Below are 21077 nucleotides of genomic sequence, written 5' to 3'. Positions count from 1 at the left end.
CTAGAGTACAGTACACTTGCTCTTCTTTGCTCTTTGTGGCGGCGTGAGGACGGCACGGATCGCTTCGTCGAAGACTTGTTTCAGACCACGTTGTGTCAGGGCGGAACACTCAAGATATTTGACTGCTTTGATCTCCTTCGCCATCACATATCCCTGCGTTTGACTGACTGGTTGGAGGCGGCGTTCGCGGAGTCTGGAATGAGAAAATCTTCGTTTCAGGTTTTTTAATTCTTTAAAATCCAATAACGGGTCTGTCCGTAACTGGTACGAATTAGACCGGTTCAGTTCTAATTTGGGCAGTTCTGATTAGAACCAGCACCTCAAAAACGGTTACGAAAATCGATTTTCGGCTAGTTTCTGGAAAAAAGGTAGTACTCTGTTTCAAAACCAAAATTTAAAAACTGACAAGTTGTCCATTTCCATGGTTGTCAAGGCCCGGTACGGCTTTTTCGCGAAAAATTCAAATTTTTTGGTTTTTTATTCGAATTTTCAAAAATGTGAACTTTGGAGCCAACGATCGGGCCTTGACAACTATGTTTATTTCAAATCTGAAACTCTTTTTTGCATTCTTGTCCTGTGAATCTGGACGATGGATTCTATTTTTGCTATTTTTCAGAATTTTTAATTTGAAACTCGCAAAATTCGAAAATAAAGATTTTCAACAAATTTGACACTGACTTTACGTTATTTTCTACAGATTTTTATTAAATTTTATGAATCTGTAATTCACAATATGTTTAAAAATATAATTGAAATCAGCAAGCAAAACTTCATGAAATATTGAAAAACACTGTATCAAATAATATTTTTTCATTTTCTTTCCGGCACATTCCAGTCAGTTAATATTACAAAAACTTCCAGAACCCTCTATTTTCTCTCTGAAACTACCAGAAAACCCCGAAACAAACCTCTCAACAGTGTCGCGATCCTCTCTCAAATCAGCTTTCGTTCCGACAAGGATGATCGGCGTATTCGGACAATGATGTGACACTTCTGGATACCATTTCGCACGAACATTCTCGAAACTCGCTGGATTGTTCAGGGCGAAACACACGAGAAACACGTCGGTTTGTGGGTAGGACAGTGGGCGGAGTCTAGAATTTTTTGGATTTTTCAAGATTTTTTTAGATAAAAAAATGATTCATACCGATCGTAATCTTCTTGTCCAGCTGTATCCCAAAGTCCAAGGTTTATCGGCCGTCCGTCTACCATCACGTTTGCTGAATAGTTGTCGAAGACCTAAAAATTCGATTTTTCAGTCAAATCTATAAGCTCGGCACAGTTCTTACAACTGCGCTCCACCGAAATGCCCTTGAAAATGTCTCTTTTTCTTTGAATCTCTCAATTTTGCACACAAATTTCTTCGGTTTCGGTAGAGCGCGGTTGTAAGAAGCGAGCCGTGGTAACAGAGATTTTCGCTCAAAATTTCAGAAAAATTTGCTGATTTTTCACTCACCGTTGGGATATACTCTCCGGGGAATGCATTCGTCGTGTACGAGATGAGGAGACACGTCTTACCGACAGCTCCGTCACCGACGACGACACATTTGATCGCTTGCATCTGAAGTGGGAGGGGGGCGACGACTTCAGCTGGCTGTTACAGCGGTAGTCGGGTGCTGGAAACAGATTTTAGTGGAATACTTGAAAATCAAAGAAATAAATATATAGAGCACCGTAGCAACAGGTATAAAACGAAAAATCGCGAAGAAACGGTTAAAACATCATCTTTTTAAATAATTTACATGAAAATGGACCTGAAAGAATCATCGAAATGGGAAGGAAGCGTTTAGAGAGGGAAAAGGAAAAGGCATAAACGGTTCAAAAAAGGGAAAATAAAAAATAAAACTCGTGACGTGATCAACACTAGAAACATGGTTCTGTTTAAAAGGAAAGAAAAATGGAAACGAGAGAAAATGAATGGGTGAGAAGAGAAGGAGCAGGTAAGAGAGTACACGGAATCGGAGAGACGCAGAGATGACGAGAGAGAGAGAAATGAATGTTTTTTCGATTAATTCAATGTCTTTCTCTCTCAATCTCCAGGGGATTCGTCTCTTTCCGCACTATCTTTCAAGCTCAATAAAAAAGGAGAAAATCTAGAGGAATTCAGCTATGAAAAGCAGATAACAGACACACACACACAACACGAGCAATCACAACGGGGATGGAGGGGCGAGAAATGAAATTAAAGTGGGATGGCGATGAGGAGAAGGAATTAATTAGAAAGTTAATAATTTTGACTAGGAGAGAAATGATTAGATTGGTAGACCCGCAGTTCTTCGGCACTTTTGCATTGTGGCTCGATGAATGAATTGCTCACGGGAGACGTCGCGAACGCGTCGCAGGTATTCCGCAGTCGTGATGTGACGCTTTTTCAGAGATTGACCTGAAAATCAGAAATTTCAGAAAAAAATTCAATGCCGACAATGTTCGAAACTGGAATATCGAGAGCAAAACGAATGGTTAATGGGGCTATTCATGAAATATAAAAGTGTATGTTTATACATATTTCTCTGTATTTTTTTACATGTATTTTTTCTCATTTTTCTACATAAACATGCCGAAAAATGCAAAAAAGGGGAAAAATGCTGTTAGACCAACGCTAAACTGAAATTTGTAAAAATAATTCTTCGACGTTCGTGAAAAAAGAAAAATGCATTGATTTCAAGGCCCGGCCGGCTTCAAAAAATGACCCTTTGTTTCCAAGTTTTTTTTGAAATTTTTTCAATTTTTCATCGAAAATTAGACTATTTTTGATGATTTTTCAAAATTTCTTCTAATTATGAATGATTTTCGCGAAAAAACAATGCAAAAATTCGAAAAAATTTGAATTTTGAACTTTGGCGCCAATTTCCCTGGCCTTGACAACCATACATAAATAATAATATTTTTGACTGGTTTTGAGTAGTCTAAGTTTCGAGATGTCCCAGTTTTAAAACTTCTCAGTTTCGAAATGTCCCGGTAACTGATAGAAACCTTATGAATCAAAAGTGTGAAAAAATCGGTTTAGATCATATTCTGACTGAAATTTCATTGAATTCTGTGCTTGAAAATCCCCGATTTCCGAAAATTCCCCCTCCAAAACTTCAACTCACCCAACGCATAAATCAAATCGTCACACGTCAAATCCTTGGCATAATTCATAACAATTTGTCGATGAAGTGGATAGGCAGCATCGATTGCCTCATCAATTGGTGGTGCATCTGTACCTCCTGCATCCGACAATGCCTTCGCGAGTTCTGTCTTTTTCACTGTGTAGATTTCGACGGCTGTCTGAAGACTGTTTCGTTGAGTTTCGAGCTCTTCCAACATCTTTTTCAATTTCTGTTGTCCCTCGCGAAGCTCATCGCTTGTTGTTCGGATTGATGCCATCTCGGCGCTGTTGGTTCCTGGAAATCACCAATTTGCAGATATAAAATATAATCTGGGGCGCCTCAGACGCATTCATGCTTACCCATTCGTTCTCTCAACTTCGCCTTGAGTTTCTCCTCCACCGCCGACATCACGGATGCTCGTATAGCATCTGATTGAATTGATCCATTTCCACTGCTCACTGATGATTGAGAAGAGACTGGTGGTGGACGTGGTGGTACTCCGACGCCTCCTTGAGACGACGATGGATACGGTGTGGCTCCTCCTGCCATTGGATATGGTGTCTGTTGAGGGACATTCATATATGGATTGTATCCCATGGCTCCTGCCGATGGATAAGGTGTCGCTGAAGATGGATATGGTGTGGCTCCGGATCCAGATGGATATGGAGTTGGCATAGTTGGTTGTGATGATGGATATGGTGCAGGAGTGGGTGTGGAGGAGGCGGATGACGCTGCTGAAGGGGTGGCTGCTCCGGAATTGGCAGCGGATCGAGCGAAGACGGGACACTTCTCTTGGAATACCATTGCCATCACGTGAAAATAGGAAAATTAGAGGGTTTTCTAAACATTTTCAGAATGGAACTTTTACAGTTTTTGCACAAAATCTTCAGAAATCTTGATGTTTTTGACTCGTATTTCTGAATTACAAATTGTCAAAAACAGAATGACTTTGAATTTGTGGTCATCAAAAAACTGGAAATGCTCGTTTTGAGTGAAATTATTGAAAATCTAGTTGTCAAGGCCGGCCCTTGTCAGCAAAATTAAGACCCGACACGGCCCGAAAGCCCGGGAAATTGGCCAAGGTTAAAATTTCAAATTTTCTCGGATTTTTTAAAAATGTTTGGGTTTTTACGCGAAAAAGTCAAATTTTCGACTATCATTAGACGAAATCCTGAAAAATCATTAGAAGTGATCACATTTTCGATGAAAAATTGAAAAAAAGGTTCATTTTTGAAGCCGGGCACTCGGGCCTTTCCGGAAAAACTTTTCTGAAATTTTCAACTTTTTTGAAGTAAAACTATCGAAAATCTCAAATTCCGCCTGAAAATTCGTATCTTTAGCTCGAAAATCGCTATTTTTCAAGAAATTTTACGAGTTTTCGGCTTCCTCAGAAAATCTCAAATCCACCTTCAAAAAACAACTTATCTGAAGAAGTCCGCTCAAATCGTAACCAGGAAACCTCCATTCGTTGAGATACGGCAAAAATACTTTTCCTTCTTTATTCACATGCTCTGATTCCTAAAAAAAAGGCGTCGATAAGCGATGACTAATACTTTCTCTTCCCCAACTCCCAATCTATTCATTACTCACCTTTATGACCATCGTCGCCGTTGGGTTGACATAACAAATGGGTGCATAATACGGATGAGTATCCCATAGATATACAGTAACTGGAATATTATAGCAAGCTCCTTTATAGTAGACTGGAATTGTCCCTTTCAAACGGAACGCCGTTCGACGTTTTCCGTCTGGAAACATGAAAGTGTCGGTGCCGGGAGCGAGATCTTTGAATTGACTAAGTGCTCCGACAATGTCTTTCTTCGCAGAATCCACGTATTTGCCACCGGCACGTTGAAGGCACTGTTGTACCTGGTGGCCCGACATTTTCGGGTGACGGGGAGGTCGCTGAAAATGGGAGGAAGTTTGGGAAATGATAAATTCTGTAGAGTGATAAAAGAGAGCGAGAGGGAGAGAGTGGCAGAGTGAAAGAGCACATGGGGAACAGAATCATACTAAAATTAATAGATAGTGATATGGAAAACGAGTCAGCAACTGAATTGAGTGATAAATTGCGGATTTTTGATTACAAATCTATGAAAACTGCGGATTTTACTCCTAGCAATAAGAAAAAGATGTTTTTAAGTATGTTTTGCCCAAAAAAAGATCCGGAATTCCCGGATTTGTCACAAGCCGGGCCGAAATCAAAAATATTCTCGGCCCTTTTGAAAATTTTTGAAATTGTTTTGAAAAAAGTACAGTTTTCGACTAAAAAGTAAAAAGTCAATCGAAAGGTAAGTATGTATGATAATTTAAGCACTTTTACTCTAAATTTTCGAAAAATAAGAAAAAAAAATGGTAAAAAATGAGTGCCCAATTTTGAATCCGGACCGACCGGACCGGGTCGGGCCGAGAAAAATTGCGGCCCGATTTTTGACAAGTCTGCCAATTACAAACTTCAGATATTCTTCGAAAGTAGACTTAGATAAGAAAAAAAAAACATCAAAAGTCTCAAAACGAATACAAAACTTGGACAAAACTGGAACTTTATGAACTTAAATAATCTATAAAAACGCGAAAAATCACACGATAATCTTTGAACTTATGTGAAAATCCTATCGTATACAGTGAATCACTGTAACGATTTCCTATAAAACTATGTTCATTGGGAAAAAAACAGGCATGACTCATACATTTTACAGGACGAAATTCCCGCGAAATTTGAATTCCGATACAGTTTTTGACGATTAGCGACGAAATAAGATTCTAGATTTACCTAATTTGAAAACCAGATTTTACAAGAACTTCCTACTCCCAAAAACGACAAGAAACTCACATACATGTGTCAGAAGTCTGGAAAATCGGACTAAAAAAAATTTTCGAGCTAAGGTACCTCTCAGGAAAAAAAATTTTCGAGCTAGGGTACCAGCTGGCCACAAAAAATCCATCAAAAATTAAAAAAAAAGTTTTTTTCCCCATCCGGAGTCGAACCCCCACCTCTCCTCTCAACAGTCTTCTCTCTTACCGCCTGCACCACACGCTCGTCTCCCACATCACACCCTTAAGCTGTAGATATGCGCGCTCCCCCTCCTTCCTTCTCCCTCTCGTACATTGTACTTCCTACCAGGGTCTTTTCGAGTGGATAAAACACGGTTAGTAAACGGATTTTTCTGATTTTTTTTTCTTGATCCTCTAGATCCATATATTTTCTTTCGATTCCCCCACAGTAGCGAGCTAGCCCCTCTGACCAGCGAGCGCTAGATGCAGTCTGCCACATCAGTACTAAACCTAGTCTGCCGCAGTGATAACAGCAGACTAGGTTTAGTTTTTTTCCCAGGCGGGGCCTAGCTCTCTACTTTTGCATACCAATTTTATATGCAATTTCATAATTTTTCCCCTATAATAGCGAGCTACGCCCCCTCAAAGAAATTTTTTATTCAACATTATCGATTTTTTCTCATTTCCGCTGGCAGACTATACCACAAATTTTTATTCTCGAGAACGTAGGTCGCACACATGGTCTAATACTTTCTTCAAGCTTCATTCTACCTAATCCATTACATCATCCTCCAAAAAACGTCCCCCATTCGCCAACAGAGCCGTTCTTCATCACTCCTCACCTACTGTAGAACATCGTAACCTTCCCCACAACCAGAACCCCTCCTCCTCATCACTCTTCTCTTTATATTGTTATTTTTTGGAATATGTGATGTGTTTATGTACATTTTTTTCGAAAATAACTTTCGAAAAATTTTTTTTCTACCCGTTCGAAAAAAAATTTCGACCTAGGATTTCCCAAAAAAAATTTTCGACCTACGGATCTCTGTAACTACAGACTAAAAAACATGTATGGAAACTCATCTGAAATTCGGGGATTTCTCCAGATCTTTCAAGGTCATGCTTGAAATTTGTCATTATCTAGAAATAGCTCAACTTTTCTTGAAAAAAAACAAAGAAACGGTCATCATCTGATGCGGGTAATGATTGTCAGATGAATCATTGTTTGAACGGGAGAGAGGACATCATTGCGAAATAAACAAAATGAGGCCTCCCGAAGTGTCGAATAAATATAAACATTTACTCAAAAAAAAGAAACCAGTCAAACCGAACACCATCGCGCGAAAAAAAGTGCGAAAAATCAAGGTGAAGCTGGAAAACGAAAACGGCCGGGGGCGCTCGCCCCCCGATCCGATTGTAAATCGATAATTTGTCGATGGGGGGCAAGTGTGGCGGGAGGTGAGAGCGGAAAGCGGGGCGGAAACACAGAGAACACGAAGAACCCGACAAGAAGAATGGGAGAGAGGTTAGAGCACCCAGAGAAACCAGACTGACCTTAGAGGCAGTAGATTTCCACTGCGTCTCTGACCGTCGGCGCGGCAGTTTTGTGTGGAGCGGAAAGGCGAAGAGAGAAGAGGACACGGACAGCACTAGCCGATTTCTGTGCAGAGTGGAAGTGGGGGGAGAATGGGCGAGAGATATGGAGAGTGGGCGAGAAGAAGAGTGAACACGCTCCGGGATGATGGGAGAAACGAGAAGACGGGGAAGGAGATGGCTCTCGCTTCCATTTTGGGTCCGCTCTTTCAACATCAATTCTCATGGCTTTTTGTCTCTTTTTCCACAAAGTTTTAAATTGAATTTCAGTGTTACGAAATCTGGGTATACTGTAGATAGGATTGGAAACGTGGAACTTTGATTATTTAAAACCAAAATACCACACCAATTTTCTACGTTAATTCCACCTACTTTAAGGATTATTTTCTGTCTCTTTCTGTCAGTATTCCGTCAAAATTTACATTTTCCTGATGTGTTATTTCGTGTTTTCCTCTGTTTTCTTTTCAAAATCTTATTTTAATTTCAGAAACCGCGTATATTTAATCAATAGAGGAGGGCCAATAGTTGGCGGACACACCAGACGTTTTTATTTCAAAAATGCTCCCATTTCTAGCACCGATTAGATCAGCCAATCATGTGTGAGTTTTTTTTGTTGAAAATTTGTGTATTGGAGAGGAAGATTTCGAAAAAATCCCTGTGTTTTCTAAATCTAAGACTCTGAAATTACTGTTCCACAATTCAAAAAGTTCTGAAAGCTCCAAACTCAAAAAGCTCAACTCCTACGATTCCAGATCACAACAAGGAACGAAATACTATGTCGAAATGACATTCCTAGCAGATTCTCCGTATTCCACACGATCACCATCCACAACTGCCGATCAACAGCCCCAACCGGTCATACCAACACTGAGAAACCTGGATGAAGTGGAGACAGTATCAAATAAAAGTAGGAGTAGTGAAGGTTAGAATAGATTTGATATTTATAGTGATTAGTAATTCTAAAAACTGCCCATTTCAGGGTTGAATAAACTAGGCGGGAGCCGTCCGAATAGTCGAACTTCTCTAAATACGGCAATCAAAAAGACGAGTGTGTCCTCACTGCCTACGTCGGCCCGATCAGAAGGAAAATCCTCTCCAGTACCAGTCAAAGATATTGTGACTCCGGCACCAACGCGGCATAAGAACAAGGGTCTCGAAATGTCATCGGCCATGATGGTAGAAATTTTAGTTTACAGAAAAAAAGAGAAAAAGTAGTTTCAGGAACTTTTCGGAGGCGGGAGCACGTCACCTGCGCCTTCGAAAAGGGAAAATGTTGGATCCGTCTATCAAAAAGTGGAGAATCACGATGCGGTGAGTTTTTTAATAGAAAAGGCAGATAAAAAGATAAAAAAGTGAAAAATAAATAACAAAAATTGGTGAAAAATAAAAATTGATAAACTACAGTAATTGAAAGACGCAAGTTGAATTTTTGTACTTTGGGTCTCGTCACGAGTTACAAAAATGAACAAAACATGTAATTTTAAAGCTATTTCAATCATTTTTAGCTATGAACAGAGTTAATTAAAGTTTTTTTAAATTAAAATTGATAATTTTACTTTAAGAAAAATACTGTAAATTTATATCAAAAACAAAAATAACTAATTTCAAAATTATTTGACATACTACAGTACCGGAAGACGCATACATTCAATCCGTCAAAGGGTCTCGCCACACACGTTGATTGTAGCCACGTTTTTGATATTTTTCTGATTTTTCGTGATTTTCTGGAACAAAAAATTAATTTTTATTTTTAAAAAGCCAGTGATTTCAGTGAAAAAGTTAAAATGATTATTTGAAAATACAAAAATAGTAAAAACGTTTTTTGCCATTTTCTCCTCATAAAATCCCTGTTTATTGTGTTTTCCTACTCAAAATTAATTTCCCAGGCATATGATCGAGCTGTTAACCGTGGCCGCGGAGCCAATCTCTCCCAACCTGGACCGGAATGGTATGAAGGATTCGACAGGATGGATATGACAAATATCGGTATTTTTAAAATAATAATTATTTTATTTTCTGTCAAAATCTCATTTCTAGAACTGCCTCCCGACCCGAATTGCCCAGCAGAGAAAGTGCTACGTGGCGACGACAAATCCACTCCAGACTTCGATTCGGATTGGCAAGAAGCGAAAGAAGACGTTCTTCAAACCACTTCATCATCAGGATCCCTTCGAAAGTTCTATCCGACCGAATCGCTTCCCGGACCCGATATTGGTGCTGGCGTAGAGGATGAGGAGGAAGAGGAAGAAGTCGTCGAGCAGGGTGAAGAGGTGAATATTTTATTCATCATTTGTGTACTTTCCATCAATTTTTGATAGTTTGCTAGCGCTTTTTTCTACATTATAACGAGAGTTTTGTTTGTCAGAAAATGGAATGGAAAGGAAAAAGTGGGGTAGTTTGCACAGGTGATGGTGGTAACAATGGGAAATGTTAGCTATGAAATTTGACAGTTTTTAGGCGAGCAGATGGTCTGAAAATGGTAAGAGAATCTGAAATTCACATTCCGTCGATTTCGTTGAAAGATCAGAGAGTTTTCTGGGCCACCCATGTTGCAAGAATTCGATTCATACGTTCTCAATCAGATCCATGTGTTTTCATCCAAATCTAAACAATGTAAAAAGTCACGAAAATTGTTGATCGGACTTCTAGAAAAAGTTTTTGATTCATCAGTTCACTTTTAGCGGCTACCAAGCATCCTATTCTTTTTTTTTGATGAATGAAAATAGCTCCGCTACAGACTAGCTTTCTCCCCCTCGGCCATCCATCTAACCTTAAAATTTGTTATAGTTTTCCAAATCAAATTAAAGGAGGACACCGGTATTCCAAAAATTAAGATTTTCTGATATGGATCGACTCAGAATTTTGTAGAAAAGAGAAAAGTCTCTTGGAGACAGGTCCGAAAAATAGTCTAAAACGAGTTATGAGGCCTCAAGGCGTCAAAAAAGGGCCTCTCGCCGTGAAGATTTACCTTATATTACAGCATTTTTTCACGTGCACGGCGAGAGAATTTTACCTTGAAATATAAGGTATTTAAATCTTCACGGCGAGAGGCCCTTTTTTGACGCCTTGAGGCCTCATAACTCGTTTTAGACTAATTTTCTATCCTGGCTCCAAGGAGATTCTCTTTTCTACAAAATTCTGAGCCGATCCATATCAGAAAATCTCAATTTTTGGAATACCGGTGTCCCCCTTTAAAACGCTCCCACTTGTCAGCTGTTACTTTCTGGTTTTCAAAATATTCAAATTTATGCACTCCTGTTCCTAAAAATGGGCGTGGTCTTCGATTCCCAACAAAAAAACTTTGCCTTCTTTCCCAATTTCCCATTCGACTACTATACTCTCTCCCATTCTCACTCTTCTTCTTTTCTTGCAGCAGCTTCAATACGAATCGAAAGTGGGAGACATCAACAAAGACGACGAAGACAGTGGCTCTTCTTCCTCCAAAAAGGGTCATCCGTCTGCATCCGAGAACAACGACGGACGAGGAAGTACAGAAAGTGGAGAGAATTCATCGAGTCGACGAGATAGTGCATCCGGAGAAGAGACGTCGAACGGACAGAGTGCCGCCGCGCAGTCAACCAACGACGAGAAGAAGGAGAAGAGTGCCGGTGGTGACGGAGGCGAAATGTCGGTTTTGCTCCTGAAAGGTGCTCAAATCGTCAATGATGATGCGGTTTTCGAAGCTGATGTCTGGATTCAGAATGGAATTATCTTGTGAGTTTTGTAATTTTCTATTTTATGGCTTTTAAATTTTGTAAATTGATTAGATATGTGCTGAGCTAGGGACTAGGAAAAAAGTTTTGAACAAATTTCAGAAAAAAATGAAAATTTGAGCACAAAAGGTGATTTTCGTTCATAACCTTATCACCAAATCGTCTGGTTCTGAAAAAAATGCGGTTTCAGAATGCCATACGACCGTAGATTTTCTCCGAAATCCTCATTCCCGGTCATCCTGACAAAAAAACTAGAAAACGCTTGAAACTCTAGAATTGGGGTGTCTTTGGCGCTTTTCCGTACTGATCTTCGTTGAAAATTCTTGTTAGAAAACCATATCAAAAAGAAATACATTTTTTCTAGTTTATTATTGCCACTTTTTCATAAATTATTCTTCCAATTCCTATCCGAACCACCATTCCAGTCCCGTTTCGTTTTTAATTTCCTCAATTCGCCCACATCTTTATTTCGCAATTAATCAAGTTCTCCCGCATTTCGCAAGACTCTTTCTCCATTCGTTTTCTCTCTTTTTATCCCCCATCAATTCCATAAAAAAGAATGACGCATTTCGCAATTTCTCCATCCTTTTCTGGTCCTTTTTCTCTCGGACGCTGGAAATTCTAAAATTGTCTTCGTTTTCCGGAGAAACCCATAAAGTACTGCGAACCCATGAAATGCGATATTTCTTCTTTCTCTTCCACTTTTCTCTGCGTCTCTGCTCTCTTTCGTTCACTTTTGAAGTGTCCAATAGAGTACAAGAGCCCTTGAAGAAATTACCCTTTCCTTTTTAGGAAGAGAAATGGAGGAAGACAGAAATTTGGAAGATGAAAAGGGGGGACTCATTTTCCGGTGTCAATCACAGAGATGTTTATATCTCATCTCACTTTCTTCGTTTAAATTTAACATGACACTGAACGGAAAAGAGGAAGAATGTAGGGAGCAGATGTCTCCCTCGATTTCCGTCGGTTTCACTCACACACGCGAACATGTCCTTTACTCCCCCTCTAATGCGCATTTGATTGATTAGGGGTTCCTCCGTCTCGTCATCGCAATTAGCACTGAGGCGGTGGAAATACGGGGAGGAGGGGAAGTTGAAAACAAGCTCCCAAGGGCAGGTGGAAGGACGTTTATGGTATTTAGAGAGGATTTAGGTGGGGTTTGGAACCTTGGAATTCAAAAAAGTGACATCAGAATCATCAGAAAACCATACTTGCAAACTGGGCCGAAACGGGCCGGCGCGTAACTCGCGTCAAACTCAATATTATGGGCTGAAAAATATACCAAAGTTTTGCAAGTATGGTTTGGAACCTTTGGAATTCGAAAAAGTGACATCAGAATCATCAGAAATCTGTTTCAGAAACATCTGCCCGAATCTCGAACCTCCAGAAGGTGCGCGAATCATTGATGCCACTGGAAAGTACATTCTCCCTGGAGGAATTGATTCCTATACTCAAGCCACCGACTCAACGATTGATGATATCGCAACTGCTTGCAAGTCTGCTGTCGCTGGTGGAACAACTACAATCATCGAATTAGTGAGACCACGTGGATCTGAATCAATCCTTGCCGCAGTTAGACGAGTGAAGGCTGATGTTGAGAAAGCAGCGATGTGCAATGTGTCACTTTCAGCAGCGATCACTGATTTCAATGCAACTGTTCAGAGAGATATGTATGAGATAGTGAAAGAGGAAAAGGTCAATAGTTTTGTGTTGGATGGAGTGTCACTTCCAGATGATAAACTATACGAACTATTTGATCACGTGAAGAAGCTTGGAGCTTTGATTCGAATCATTCCAGAGAATAAGGCGATCATCTCGATTCTAGAGAAGAAAATGTTGAAGATGGGAATAACTGGACCAGAAGGATATCCACAATCTAGACCAGAATCTCTTGAAGCTGATCAAGTCAGTGGAGTCTGTGTTCTATCGAATCTCGCAAACTGCCCCATTTCAATTGTTCAAGTTTCATCTGGAGACACGCTCGCAGCTATCGAAAAAGCTAGAGGAGACGGAGCAATGGTTTATGCTGAAATTGCATCTGCATCTATTACAGCTGATGGAAGTGCCTACTTGAATGAAGATCTGAAAGTGGCTTCTGCCCATATGACGGATGTTCCATTGAGAAGAGGAGTGCTGGAGAGGATGTTGGGAGCTCTTTCGACGCAACCAATGGTCACTTGCACTTCTGGACATAGACCTGTGAATTCTGTTACGAGGAACGCTGCGAAAGATTTCACTGTTGCGCAGAAAGGAACTGCTGGAGCCGAAGAACGAATGGCAATCGTATTCGAACAGGCTGTCCAAAGTGGTCGAATTGATGAGATGCGTTTCGTCGCTGTCACCTCAACAAACGCCGCCAAAATGGTGAATCTCTACCCGAAAAAAGGAAGAATTGGAGTCGGAGCCGATGCGGATCTTGTCATTTGGGATCCAAATGGAAAACGAGTTTTAGAATCGACCCGCTCGCAGAGCAACCAAGTCAGCTCGATGTACGATGGTATCACTCTTCATTCATCTATTCACACTGTCATCGTTAATGGAGTTATTGCCTATCAAAATGGTGAAATTCGCGTCGAGTCGGGTGGCGGCTACCTACCGATCGATGGCAATTGTCCCTATCTTTACGCCAATGTGAGAAAACGCGACAAGGTGAGTAATATAAACGCCCGCGACACTTGTGTCTCCCGTCTGGCCGCGTGGCGCAATGGATAACGCGTCTGCCTACGGAGCAGAAGATTGTAGGTTCGAATCCTGCCGTGGTCGAAACTTTTTCTCTTTTTATTCAATCAAACCAAACTAATTTTTTTCAGTTCTCAAGCACCCAAAAAGTGGAACGAGAACAATCGAAGCCCCAAGCACCTCAACAAAACGGACAAATTCACAAAAATTCTGGAGAATTCGATAGAAACCGAACGAAAGTTATGGAATCTTCTATTGATTTCGGTGGATCATCATCAAATCGAGGCCGTAATCCACCAGGAGGAAGAACAACTGGTTTCTGGTAGCCAATTCCTTGAAAAAGCCAAATCAAATTCGCAATTTTACTAGTCATAATTTATCTGCTCGTAAATTCTAATTCTAAAATAATGTTTCAGTTATCCTTGTCCCCCATTTTTCTCTTTTCTCTTTGAAATTTCTCTCAAAGAGAAAGAGAGAATTAGACCGCAGAGAAAATTTATTCAAAACACATTCCAAAATTTCCTTTTTCTTTGTAGTATTTATTTGTGTGAGACTAATTAAATTATCCTGTAATCTTTTCTATGAGCTTGTTTTCCCTTTTCAGATCTTTTTCGCATTTCTCTCTCTCTCCACGAAGCATAAATAAAGAATTTCAAATGGGCTGAAATGTGTTTGTTACGGTGTTTTTCTTTGTTGTGAATCGCAGATGGTAATCGTAAAAATTGCGAAATTCTTCGAGAAGAAAATATTTGCGACAATAGAATTGAAAAAATAGCGAAACCTGTCTGTGTTTACTACCCATTTCGCAATGTAAACAATCGCAATAGTGAAATGTTCGATTTTTCGCAAAAAAAGGTTTTTTCTTGATTTTTTCGGCCGGAAAACTTTAAAAATCGTCGTTTTATTTAAATTCGCTACAGTATTTTTCATTCGCTGCGAGACTCTTGCTAAAAGTTAAGAGCTTGCACCTTTAAAGTCGCTTCGAAACCCGTCCTCTAAATAAATCTATGCGCCTTTAATTTTTTTGTGTTTTTTCTCTGAATTTCTCAAATTTTTCCAATTTTCAGTCATGCATTTCGTGAAAAAAGTGCCAACAACCGAGCAGGAGAAAGCGGCGAAAGCAAAGGAGCACGCGAAACGATCCCAACAATTTCTCCACGTTCGCGATCGGATATTCGCGAAAAGAGACAAAGGAGAATATGATGACGAACTTCTCTCGTTGACTCAAGGAGTGTTGGAAAAGAATGCAGATATTTATACATTCTGGAATATTCGAAGAACAACGATTGAGCAAAGAATCGAAGCAAATGACAAGATTCAGAAGGATTCGGAGGCAAGCGATGAGGAAAAGACGAAAAGTGCCCAGAAAATTGAGAATTTGTTAGCCGGAGAGCTTTTCTTGTCTTATGAATGTATTAAAGTGAGTTTCTCAGTCAAAAATGACAGAATATTTATGAAATTTCCAATAATTTTTTTCAGTCGAACCCGAAATCCTATTCCGCTTGGTATCAACGCGCCTGGGTCCTTCAACGTCAAACTTCTCCAGATTATGCAAAAGAATTGGCTTTGTGTGAGAAGGCTCTTCAAATGGATTGCAGGTATTTCTTCAGAAAAAAATTAAAATCATTGATTGTTATTCCAGAAACTTTCACTGTTGGGATCACCGTCGGATCGTCGCCCGACTCGCCAATCGGACTGAAGAGCAAGAATTGGAGTTTTCGAATCGATTGATCGATGAGAACTTTTCGAATTATAGTGCATGGCATTACAGGTATCAGAATTCGTCGTCTTATTAAAAAAATTGTTTGTTTTTCAGATCGATCGCTCTGCAAAATATTCATCGAGACGCTGCCACTGGCATGACGAAAATTGATGACGCGTTGATTGGAAGTGAGCTTCAGAAAGTGAAAAACGCATTCTACATGGACGCCGAGGATCAAAGCGCCTGGACGTACACGAGATGGTTGTTGGAAGTTGGAAGTGGAAAAGAATTCCGTGAGTAGAGGATTTCAATTTCAAAGAATTTGAAAATATCACTTTTTTTGCGAAAAATTTCACAATTTCCACCGAAATCGATTCACTTAACTCGAAAATCCGATACTCATCTAGCAACATTAATCTGAATTTCTGTTTAATTGAATCATTCTAAATGTTAAAAGGAAATTATCAGCAATTTCAGATTTTATTTCTTAAAATCGGTGTTTCTGTATCAAAAATGTAAATTTCTTACCGGAATTCACGTTTTTTGGCTCATTCGATAGAGAATTTCATTTTACATAATTCTGATGGATGGGGACTCTTTTATAATTCATTGCGAAGTCTGAAAACCTGAAAAAACTGCATTTTCAGTGCAAAAATGAACGAATTGAATTAAAACCTCACGTTTCTTGCAGTTCTTTTTCGCAGTCTGGGAGACCGTGTTCAGAGAAATTTTTCATTAAAAAAGTGGAGAAAAAACATTGTCTTTATTTTTCCTGACCTATCACCACCCTCCCCAAATTTTTCTAAAAAAACGGCCTCCACTCCAGGATTCTGAACATCTATGCTCAAAATACTTTATTCGTGTTAAAAATTACTTTTATTTCATCAAAAATGAGACATTTTTCGACCAAAAACTGACTCATTCTGCTCATTTTACAAAAAAAAACATTATTTTCCGTGCATCTGATCGTTAATACCTCAAATACCGTTCGAATTCTAAAAAACTTTTCAACTCAAACTATATGATTTAAAAAATAAATTCACTGTTTCTTTTAGTTAACATTTGACTACGAGAAATTCCTTGATAGTGGAAAAGCCAAAAAACATTAACCAAAAATCTATTCAATTTCCAGTCCGCCCTGAATCATCCTCTCCAATTGAGCTGATCTCCGCTTCTTTCCACGGAAACAACACGACTCTTGTCTTCTCTCGCGCCGTCACTATCCCATTTTTGCTCACTTTTGTCGATACAGAAGACACGACGAGATGGAGAGCTGTGCGTGCTCAACACTTATTTTAATTTTGAAAATATTGATTTTCAGTTCTCCTCCACGTCTCCGAATCCGACTTCCAGTCGTGTCTGGCAGTATCTTTCAGATTCTCCTCTGCGAGTTGTCACTTCTCAATCAACTGATGAAAATGTGACGTGGAATGAGTTGACTGATGATCGATACGTGAATAAAAGTCGTCTGGAGACGATTTATGACATCGTTGAAGCTAAGGAACCAGAATATATCAAAGAATTACTCGAGGATTGTCATCAATTGATTCAATTGGAGCCAAAGAATAAATGGCCGTTGTACATGAGAACTCTGGTTCTTTTGGAGTATCAACCGATTCGTTCTCACGATGAAATCATTTCGAATCTTAAAAATCTTGCTGAAAATCTTGATTCGAAACGAGCGGAACTCTATAAATCACTCCTTTCCCGCCAGAAGCTGAATCATTCGATTCGTGAACAATTCGAGAGATTAATTGGAAAAGAGCACGATCAGCTCGTAGTGAGATATGCTGAATTGACGAGTTTGGAAGGTGTTGAATTCCTCGCTGGACTCGTTGGAAATGCAGATTTTCAAGGGAATCTGTTGACGGAGATTCATCGAATTGTGCTACCGAATTTGCATAATTTGACGATTAGTGAGAATCCGATTGATAGGTTTGTAGGAAATTTTTTAGAAAAAGGTTTTGAAAAACTTTCGGAAAACGAAAACAGTCAAGTTCAGAGCAAAAATAAACAAAAGAAGACAATCTATGTATATTTTTATTTCAAAAAAGCTTGCAAAAAATTTGTTATATTCTCAAATTTTTTTCAGTTTTCCGGCTGAAAACCGACAAAAATCTAGTTCACAACTTTTTGTATGACAAAAAATCATTTGGTTTTTGCTGAAAAAATGGTTTAAAAAAAAAAAATTTCGAACTAGGGTATTCTTCGGTAAAAATTCGAGTTAGAGCATTAGCTGGCCAAAAAATTCTCGAGTTATTAGCACGACAAACTTCTTACAACCGCGCTCTACCGAAACCAAAGTAAATTGAATGCGAAATTGAAAGACTCAGAGAAAAAGAGACATTTTTCAAGGGGATTTCGGCGGAGCACAATTGTAAAATTGTAAAAATTGTAAAAATCTGAATTTCCAGACTAAAAATCACCTATAACCTCATCTCATTTTCAGACTTTCCCCCACTCCATCCCTCTCTCATCTCACTTTCCTCTCAATCGCCGGAACCCAAATCTCGGATGTCTCGTCCGTAATGCCATTCTTCCAAACGACTCCATCACTCGATCGTCTCATCTTCTGCGAGACTCCACTCGTTGAGAAAACCGAAGAACTTCGTGCTCAACTTCCCGGTGTTCGTCTCATTCCTCATTGGTTGTAATTATCGTTAATTGCCCCTAATTTTTCTTTTATTTCTCGGAATTATATACAAATTTTCATGTGAATATTATTATCATCATTTATTCTAATTTTGAATCTTTCTATTATTTTCATTTTTCATATACAATTTAAGACACCCATGATTTCAACAATGACCCGCGCCGAGTAAGGCAACCGAATTTAACCGAAAAATTATATAAATTAAAACTTAAAACTACTAATTTAAATGCTGAGCTCCGCCACTTTTCTCTCATTCTCCCCGAATATTTCATCCTCTTCATCCTCTTCAGATGACTTCAGAAGCTCCTCCACGTCTTCTTGTTGCTCCAGTTTATGATATGGAAGAGATGGTGGAGACGCAGGGAACAGAGAGTAGACAACTACAGATGACGTCACCATCAGGACTCCATAAACCAAGTAGAGAGTCAGAAGACGTTCACCAAGGAAGATGGAGACAAGGGATGTCAATCCTGGAAAAGTTGTCAATGGAGCGAGTTTGCAACATTCAGGACTCACCGATTGCGATGGATTGACAGTAGGTTTTCATGACGTTATCCGCGTATTTCATCACTAATGAAATGCAAAGACCACCGATTGAATTCAGGACTGTCACCAGCCAAACCATCTGAGACCACCCCTCGAACATACGGCCTGAAATGGAAAATTTGAATTTCGAATTGAGGAAAACGCGCTCCAATCGAACCTTGAATAACCGCCTCTCCATCTGTTGTCATCATTGTAATTCCAGCAAAGAATAGTGTCAAAATCGACAGTCGAATATTTTGAATCCAAACATCTGCTAACGAGTTTTTGAGCATTTTCTCAAAGTAGACGCCTGAAAAATTATTATTTAATTATCACTAGAGCGCATTTCCCTCACCTGCGAAAGCACTCGTCCAACACATCCCAATCACCGCCCCGACTCCAATCCAGAAGCTTCCCACCGCCTCTTTATGGGCATTCGATTTATCCAGCTAAAATAATGGAAAAGTGCGATAGGGCGCATTTCCAACCCACCTGAACAATAACTACACCGAGAAGAGCCATCACTTGAGCTCCCCATTGATACCATGATAACTTCTTGTTGAGAAGACAGACGGAGAGAAGTGCCGTCGTGAGAATTCGGAGTTGGAGAGTCACCTGAAAGTTGTCAATAGAGCACGTTTGCAACCTGAAAACTTACCGAGTAGGTAGTTGGGTCGATATTCGCCAGGGCTATATAATATAGGTTATTTTGGATTGCGTAGACAACTGCTGGCACGGCGACTTTCAACGTTTCTAGACGGTTCTTCCAGATTGTTTTGTGAAGTTCTTGGGCGGTGCTGGAATTTTAATTGATTAGTGGATGGAGATACAACTATAACTAAGCAAATCATGTTTATTGGAAATTTATAAAGATACAGAAACAGAAAAACACAAAAGTTGCTGGGATCATTTTCATTGTACAGATTTTTCCAAAATCCTGTTTGTGAAAATTAGGATATGAGAATACTGTTTCATGGAGCAACTATTTGTCAGACTCTAAACATGTTTCTAATATCACGTCAAAAAAAACGAATTTATCGTACTAGTTTCTCTGAAAACTGGATTCTGGAACGGTGAACGTCACGTTATTCTGCCTTGAGAACTTTCAGATTCAAAATTTTCATACTGTTTCAGAACATTGATTGAAAGCATGAAGGTTTTGGACAAGTTATTCCTTTTTTGATTGTGAGGTTACAACTTTTTTGTACTAATACTTTTTACTAATACTAATACCTTTCGATTCATTAACCTTCTGAAAACAGGGTCCTGAAACGGTCGATTTCACATATTTCAACAATTTTCGATTACATGTTTCATACAATGTTATCCTGTTTCTGAGCAGCTACGACCTCATATAAAACTCATAGAAGAAGTTAGAAGAATTCTTGTAATTCGAGTTATCAAAAGTTTTATGGTTGTCTAAAGTGCCGAAAACCATTCATTCAGTGTTCAAACGAACGTTCTTTTGGAACTTCTGACCCAAATAAACAGATACTCGTATAAAAAGAAAAAATCTGACAACTGTTTCAGATAGTCAGGTTATTCATTTTATCATAGGTGACGTTTCGGAAATCATTGTTTTTGGAAACTTTTCAAAGATTCGGAAACAAAGAAACCGTTTAGAGATGAATGAAAATTTATTGAAATAAATAAAACCCAAACGGATTCTTCGAAAAAGGGATGTTCAATATAATCGCACTTCCATCTACTTCCCAAAAAATATATTTTCTGTTTCTAGAAATTCATAAATTTGATGAGATTTACCGACAGACATTGAGAACAACGCTTGTTGACAAATTAAAATAATTGACGACATAATGAAATCTTTATACATTCAAAACGGTGAGCTTAGTTTAGTAACAGTGAAATCTAAATCATACCGACCGTCAATAATCGTAGGACGTACACTGACTGAACTTATAACCGCTACCGTAACTCGTTCGAACATAGCAATGATATTTTCAAAAAAATTCAGCTAAAGCTGAGTGTTGGAACTGTAAACTATGGGTTTACACCATTCCATTGTGGAATGATCTACTTCAAACTTATACTGTTACTGAATGTTTCTAAATTAGAGATCGTCTACAAAACAATGATGCCGTAGTCAATACCGTAAGTGCGTTTTTTTATTATTTAATGATTAGTCTGGAAATGCATTGAAGAAAGTTCTGAAAATACGGAAGACCTCCGTGCATCTGTGAACATCAAAAATCGAAAAAAAGTTTACTGTTTCCGGTCATATAGATTTTTAGTAGGGCATTATGTTGAATGATCAGTTCTTTCCATCAATTACGAACAGGCTTGGTCGGAGAAAAATTTTCGGAGAATCGGATATCCGAAATTTT

General features: G+C 39.1%; 5 protein-coding genes across 5 annotated transcripts; 2 read left to right on the top strand and 3 right to left on the bottom strand.

The window, feature by feature from the left end:
* Positions 1 to 1561, bottom strand: GCK72_013278 (uncharacterized protein; the record flags this gene model as incomplete). Its single annotated transcript, XM_053729770.1, has 4 exons — positions 1 to 193; positions 909 to 1094; positions 1148 to 1239; positions 1457 to 1561. The coding sequence occupies 4 exons, from the start codon at positions 1559 to 1561 to the stop codon at positions 1 to 3; spliced, it is 576 nt and encodes a 191-aa protein (XP_053584542.1).
* A 691-nt stretch (positions 1562 to 2252) lies between these two features.
* GCK72_013277 (uncharacterized protein) lies at positions 2253 to 3902 on the bottom strand (the record flags this gene model as incomplete). Its single annotated transcript, XM_003088408.2, has 3 exons — positions 2253 to 2383; positions 3093 to 3386; positions 3452 to 3902. 3 exons carry the CDS (start codon positions 3900 to 3902, stop codon positions 2253 to 2255), a joined length of 876 nt encoding a protein of 291 aa, XP_003088456.2.
* Positions 3903 to 8018: 4116 nt separating this feature from the next.
* GCK72_013276 (uncharacterized protein) lies at positions 8019 to 14178 on the top strand (the record flags this gene model as incomplete). Its single annotated transcript, XM_053729769.1, has 9 exons — positions 8019 to 8059; positions 8213 to 8382; positions 8440 to 8636; positions 8682 to 8771; positions 9347 to 9446; positions 9498 to 9730; positions 10834 to 11174; positions 12532 to 13822; positions 13984 to 14178. The coding sequence occupies 9 exons, from the start codon at positions 8019 to 8021 to the stop codon at positions 14176 to 14178; spliced, it is 2658 nt and encodes an 885-aa protein (XP_053584541.1).
* A 743-nt stretch (positions 14179 to 14921) lies between these two features.
* GCK72_013275 (uncharacterized protein) lies at positions 14922 to 18208 on the top strand (the record flags this gene model as incomplete). Its single annotated transcript, XM_053729768.1, has 7 exons — positions 14922 to 15272; positions 15332 to 15450; positions 15495 to 15623; positions 15669 to 15847; positions 16687 to 16829; positions 16876 to 17489; positions 18004 to 18208. 7 exons carry the CDS (start codon positions 14922 to 14924, stop codon positions 18206 to 18208), a joined length of 1740 nt encoding a protein of 579 aa, XP_053584540.1.
* Positions 18209 to 18429: 221 nt separating this feature from the next.
* On the bottom strand, positions 18430 to 20680 carry GCK72_013274 (uncharacterized protein; the record flags this gene model as incomplete). The annotated part of the gene is made up of 7 exons (XM_053729767.1): positions 18430 to 18677; positions 18724 to 18858; positions 18911 to 19042; positions 19088 to 19181; positions 19225 to 19347; positions 19391 to 19529; positions 20613 to 20680. The coding sequence occupies 7 exons, from the start codon at positions 20678 to 20680 to the stop codon at positions 18430 to 18432; spliced, it is 939 nt and encodes a 312-aa protein (XP_053584539.1).
* Positions 20681 to 21077: the final 397 nt, after the last annotated feature.

This window comes from Caenorhabditis remanei, chromosome IV (genome assembly GCF_010183535.1).
Source record: "Caenorhabditis remanei strain PX506 chromosome IV, whole genome shotgun sequence".
Classification (NCBI taxonomy): Eukaryota; Metazoa; Nematoda; class Chromadorea; order Rhabditida; family Rhabditidae; genus Caenorhabditis; species Caenorhabditis remanei.
Note: the sequence above shows the minus strand (reverse complement) of the source record. Positions and strands in the feature narration are given on the sequence as shown.